At 51.4% G+C, this 5,034-nt stretch overlaps 1 protein-coding gene across 1 annotated transcript; it reads right to left on the reverse strand.

The window, feature by feature from the left end:
- Positions 1–579: 579 nt before the first annotated feature.
- Positions 580–1,333, reverse strand: LOC109743648 (chemocyanin-like). Its single transcript, XM_020302741.3, has 2 exons — positions 1,026–1,333; positions 580–919 (listed from the first exon to the last, which is right to left on the reverse strand). The coding sequence occupies exons 1-2, from the start codon at positions 1,198–1,200 to the stop codon at positions 720–722; spliced, it is 375 nt and encodes a 124-aa protein (XP_020158330.1). The 5' UTR covers positions 1,201–1,333; the 3' UTR covers positions 580–719.
- Between the last annotated feature and the right edge of the window lie 3,701 nt (positions 1,334–5,034).

Genomic DNA, 5,034 nt, shown 5'->3' on the forward strand with positions numbered 1-5,034 from the left:
ATCACTCAACATTATCAAGTTTGTAGGTGTGAGTCATTATGTGAATGGATCGACGACGACATCGATTTTAGATATGGGGAGTGAGATCACTCAACATTATCAAGTTTGTAGGTGTGAGTGGTGGCTTCAGGTGGATTGATGTATATTCCTGTTAGACCTTTGTGTGAAATAATTAATACAGATGGCTGCATGCATCGGTTGATGCATAGGCCGGGGTTTAACCTCCTTTCTAAAAGAAAATTAAAAAAATATGACCAAGAGTGAGAGTGGTTCAAAGCTGACTGTGAGCTGGCTAATTGGAATTTCGCCTAGACCAGACCATGGCTCTCTATGCGTACTGTTGGAAACAAATTAAACAAACCAGTCCGAGGTTCTTTACTGCCATGCCGGCGATCGTTCATACAAACATCATGCATTACCTACCACCCTCCATATCCACACATAACACATGCCTACTCGCTGCTGTATTTTTTTTTCTTCCGAAAAGAAGGATATCACCTCCTCGGTCTCCGCATCAATGGATGCACACTGCTGGCTTCTGTATCATGTTAGCAACTCAGGGATACAACACACGGGGCGTACACTATCACATACTCCCTCTGTAAAGAAATATAAGAGTGTTTAGATCGCTAGTACTTACTTTATTGATGTTTTCACATGCGCACAGAAGGCATCGCAGCCGCGGCTAGCTTTTTTGAAACCGGAAGCTGCAGCTAGCTTCAGTTTGCAGTGACGGCCATCTTCATCCCGAGCCCGCAGTGGCCGCTGAGGCTGCAGATGAAGTAGTTCGTCCCAGGGACGAGCGTCACGCGGTCGCTCCCCGAGGTGTAGGTGTGCGTCGCGCCGGAGCCCCGGCAGCTGTTGTAGCCGCCGGCGTCCACCGCCACCACGTTGTGCACGGCCGGGTTGTAGCTGAACACTGCGCCGTAGATCAAAGACGCGCATCACGTGAGACGAGGTAATGATACGGAGCAACAGGAAGGAGTAATCGACTGTGCCATCTTTCTGACGGCCTGGTCACTCACCGAGGACGTCCCCTGCGCGGAAGCTCTTGCCGCTGGGCCAGCTGCCGGCGGCGAACGACCAGTCGACGTTGTAGGTGGCGGCGCCGGCGGTGTCGGCGCCGAGGAGGAGGCACAGCACGAGGAAGCCGAGGGTGAAGCCCTGCGCCGCACTGCCTCTTCCCTGAGCCATTGCCATAACTCCCCTGGTGCTTCTCTGCGTCCCTCTGTGAGTGTGTGGGGTGGAGTGACTGTAGCTATACTGTGCACGAGAGCGTGGGGCGGAAAGGGCAAAGCCGGCTACCTGGATCCAATCGCAAGTCCATAGACGGCAGCACATTACTGTAGTTATACCAAAATGGAGTAGTAGTTGTGCCGAATGGCGTGGGTGGTAGCGCACGCCGTCCATGGATCCTCAAAAGCTGGGAAATGCTAACTGAACTTAGGTGTAACTTTCTGGACATGCATCTTGTCCTACTGCAAGTATAAAGAAATATTACATTTCTCGGCCAATTCCTTCTCTTGGGATAATGATACTCCCTCGGATCCATATTACTTGTCACTTTAACGGATGTATCTAGCACTGAAACGCAGCTTGATACATTTATTTAAGCGACAAAATAATATGGATCGAAGAGAGTGAAAAAATCATAGAAAAATCTCAATCTACTAAGATTTATCCCATTTTGATCTATCAATGCACACACCAATGACCCTATTCCTTCTCAAAACACAACGAACCCTATTGAAACACCCTAAATGAAGAGCTAAATTTTGTGGAATGTTCTATTACCTCATTTAACTTCAAATTCTTCATTGTTGCAGGGCATCTAACTTTTTTGGGAGGAATGTGACATTTAACTTCAAAGTCAAGTGTGTAGGCTATAGGGATAACAACAAGCCAAACTTTCTAACAAAATTGCAGAAGTCAGTTTTGATTTCAAGCAAGGAGAGGGACGAGTGGACGAGGAACGCCAAGGCATGCGACATCGCCCCACCTGTAAACCAATATTGTCAGATCTCATGTATGGCGGCTTCAGAACTAGTGTTTCACCAGAGGTGTTTTATGCGCTTTGCTGAACCTATCTCACTCAACTGTAGCAGTCGACAGTGGATTGGGCGCCCTAGCCTTTTTACAACGTACTTGCTGTAGAAAATGGGGAGTAGATTTCCATATAAAATATGCTCGATTCGACCTTGGAACTTCAATAATGCAACCAAAGTTCAGTACTTATATTTTCTTTTTTGCGGGGGAACGGCCACGAGATTCCACCAACTAGACCCACGAGCACCCATCATCTAGACGAGCACGCATGTAAACCAAAGCCCCCTGCCCTAAACAAGGCTTTAGGTGTACTTATCCAGGCGTGTGCCCCCATTATTGCATCCCAAACGGAACGATGAACCAAGAGCCCGTGATTGCTTCATGCAGTGACTGCCTGACTGGAACTGTGGAACATGCCGAAATTTCAGAGAATGGACGCCTAGTGAAGTTTCAGAGAATGGATGCCTCCCCATTTCATGTGCTTTTAGGCTGTTCGTTTCTGATCTATTTGCAGGGTGCACATGTGCCTTCTCTGCTGGATTCTTTAGCCACCTTTGGTGCTCAATCTTGTTTCTTCCTGGGTTCAGAATAGAGATTGCTGTCCTTGGAGCTTGGTTAGTATCGATGGTGACAGACAGGGGCAGCTCACGCTTAAGTTCTGCTGCTAGCTATGGCTCCAAAAGAAGCAAGAGAAGCAGAATTAACCGGGATCGGTATTGGTGTACGTTGCATTGAAGTGAGGAGTGCTTCGGGTAAGGTTGTTTTTCTTCTGTGATTAGTCTGTGAAGCGGACGCGGCTAATCTACACCCGAGCTCAAATGAGCTCGGGTGAACAGTAAAATCGAAAAAAATTTCAAAAAATTCCATATTTTTTTGAGAGAAACATTGACAAAAGTGCTAAGTGCCTGCAAAAATTCGTCATGAAATCACATTCCTAGAAGGCGTGGCAAAAAAAACAAAAACAGTACTCTAAAAAAAGCTACTTTCAAACGCATTTTGAAGCACTGAATTTGTTTTTTTGCCACGCCTTACAGGAATGTGATTTCATGATGAATTTTTGCAGGCACTTAGAACTTTTGTCAATGTTTCTCTCAAAAAAAATTGGAATTTTTTGAATTTTTTTGAATTTTTTTCGATTTTACTGTTCATGCGGGAGCATATGAGCTCGGGTGCAGAATGGACTTTTCGCTGTGAAGCTCCATTATTATTTTTCCCTTTCGTCTCAGGAACAGAGAAGGTATCTTATTAAATGGACAACTGAACGTACATTGAGTAAACAGAGAAGCAGAGAAGGATCCATGGCTTATAAGCTCAGTGTAGTGGGGAAGGGCCGTTTCTGATCATATCGTGCGTCGTATATGCAAAGATCGTACGCAAAGCAATTCTTTAATCTGTTTGTAAGTCTTCCTACCACCATCTGATTTTCTGAGCTAAATGCGCATAACCACCACATTCATGTTATGATTAACGAAAAACCACCAATTTACGATTTGTGACATTTACCGAACCGAAATTCTAACAGTGGCAAACAACACTAAGCCATTTTTAGCACGTTTTGACATGGATGATCCCTCGCAGTCCGACAACGGTGACGACGCGCAGTTAACGGTTTTGTCCGAACTCCTAAAGAGCAACTCCAATGGGGCGACCCAAACGGACACCAATTTTGTTCGTTTTTTGTCTGTTTGGATCGCCCGTCCGCTCGTGCGCGTCCGCCTTTTATTTTGGGTCGGCCGGTGCGCCCAATGGGGACGGATGCATTTTTTGACATGTCCGGTCCGGCATTTCGTCGAACACTTGGTGGGAGTCCTTCCTTGAACTGCCCCGAGCTCCCGCGGCCGTCGGCGACGTTGAAGGCCGCCTGCACACGCTGCTTCCGAAGGAGGGTGGTGCCGTCGCCGTGGAGCCAGAAGCTGAGCGCGCGCGGAAGGATGTTGGGGTGCCAGAGCAGCGCGAGTTTCCGGAACGCCGAGGCCGCGGCAGCCGGGGTGTCGTCCTCCCCGACCCCGACCATGGCGCTCTCCATGACACGCACGAAAACGTACAGGTCTCCGGGCAGAATGGCGTGGTACGCGGCGCCGCTGCGGCCAGCTTGCTCCGCGAGCTGTGATTCGCGCCCGAAGCCAGAAGTGGCCACGGCGAGGTCGGCGAGCTTCAGCTCCATGAGGTCAGCCTTGAGCAACGCTGAAGGGCGCGGCTACCGGCTAGCTACGCATGCATCTGTGCACGCACGGGCACGGCTAGCAGCGGGTGGCCAGCTACTCAAGCATATGTGCACGCACGGGCGCGGCTAGCAGCAGGTGGTAGCACGCGGCGGCCAGCGACGTCAGGCAGCTACCTAGCACGCACGCACGCAAGGGCGCGACCATGCCGATGTGCACCGGCGCTGCTTCTCCCCGGCTCTGCCTCCGACCAGCATCCGACTTGCGTCTGGACAGCGTCCGATCTGCCCCCGAAGAGCATCCGAGGAGCACCAGACCAACATCCGACTTGCATCTTACAGGACGGCGTGGTTCGCGGGGTGGGCACTGGACGGCAGAGGCGCACGGGTGCGCCGCCGCCGAGCTCCTCTCGGCCGCCCGCACCAGCAGAAACGAGAAGGTGCGCCGCCGACGAGCTCCTCCGGGCCGCCCGCACCGGCAGAAACGAGGAGGTGCGCCGCCGACGAGCTCCTCCGGGCCGCCCGCACCAGCAGAAACGAGGAGGTGCGCCGTCGACGAGCTCCTCCAGGCCGCCCGCACCGGCAGAAACGAGGAGAGCGCGGCGGTGGCGTGCGCCGGCGGCCTTGTCGCGACGGTTGCGAAGGCAGAGGCTGAACTGCTAGCGCGGGTCGCTGATGCGTGGGACCAGGCCGGACGCGCGAGAGCACGAGAGAGCGACGAGAGCGTCCGCTTTTGTCGGTGGCGGACCATTTGTGACTCAAATTTGTGCTCAGTTTGGGTCGGAACGGACACTAGGCCGACGCTTTGTCCGTTTGGGTCACTCCGT

This window comes from Aegilops tauschii, chromosome 4, assembly GCF_002575655.3.
Source record: "Aegilops tauschii subsp. strangulata cultivar AL8/78 chromosome 4, Aet v6.0, whole genome shotgun sequence".
In the NCBI taxonomy this organism is placed as follows: Eukaryota; Viridiplantae; Streptophyta; class Magnoliopsida; order Poales; family Poaceae; genus Aegilops; species Aegilops tauschii.

Bases quoted from the DNA above. Each gene is read 5' to 3' on its own strand.
- LOC109743648 (XM_020302741.3), bottom strand. From the start codon at position 1,200: ATGGCAATGGCTCAGGGAAGAGGCAGTGCGGCGCAGGGCTTCACCCTC. The intron at 920-1,025 runs GTGAGTGACCAG...TCTACGGCGCAG, and splicing joins CCGCGCAGGGGACGTCCTCG to TGTTCAGCTACAACCCGGCC.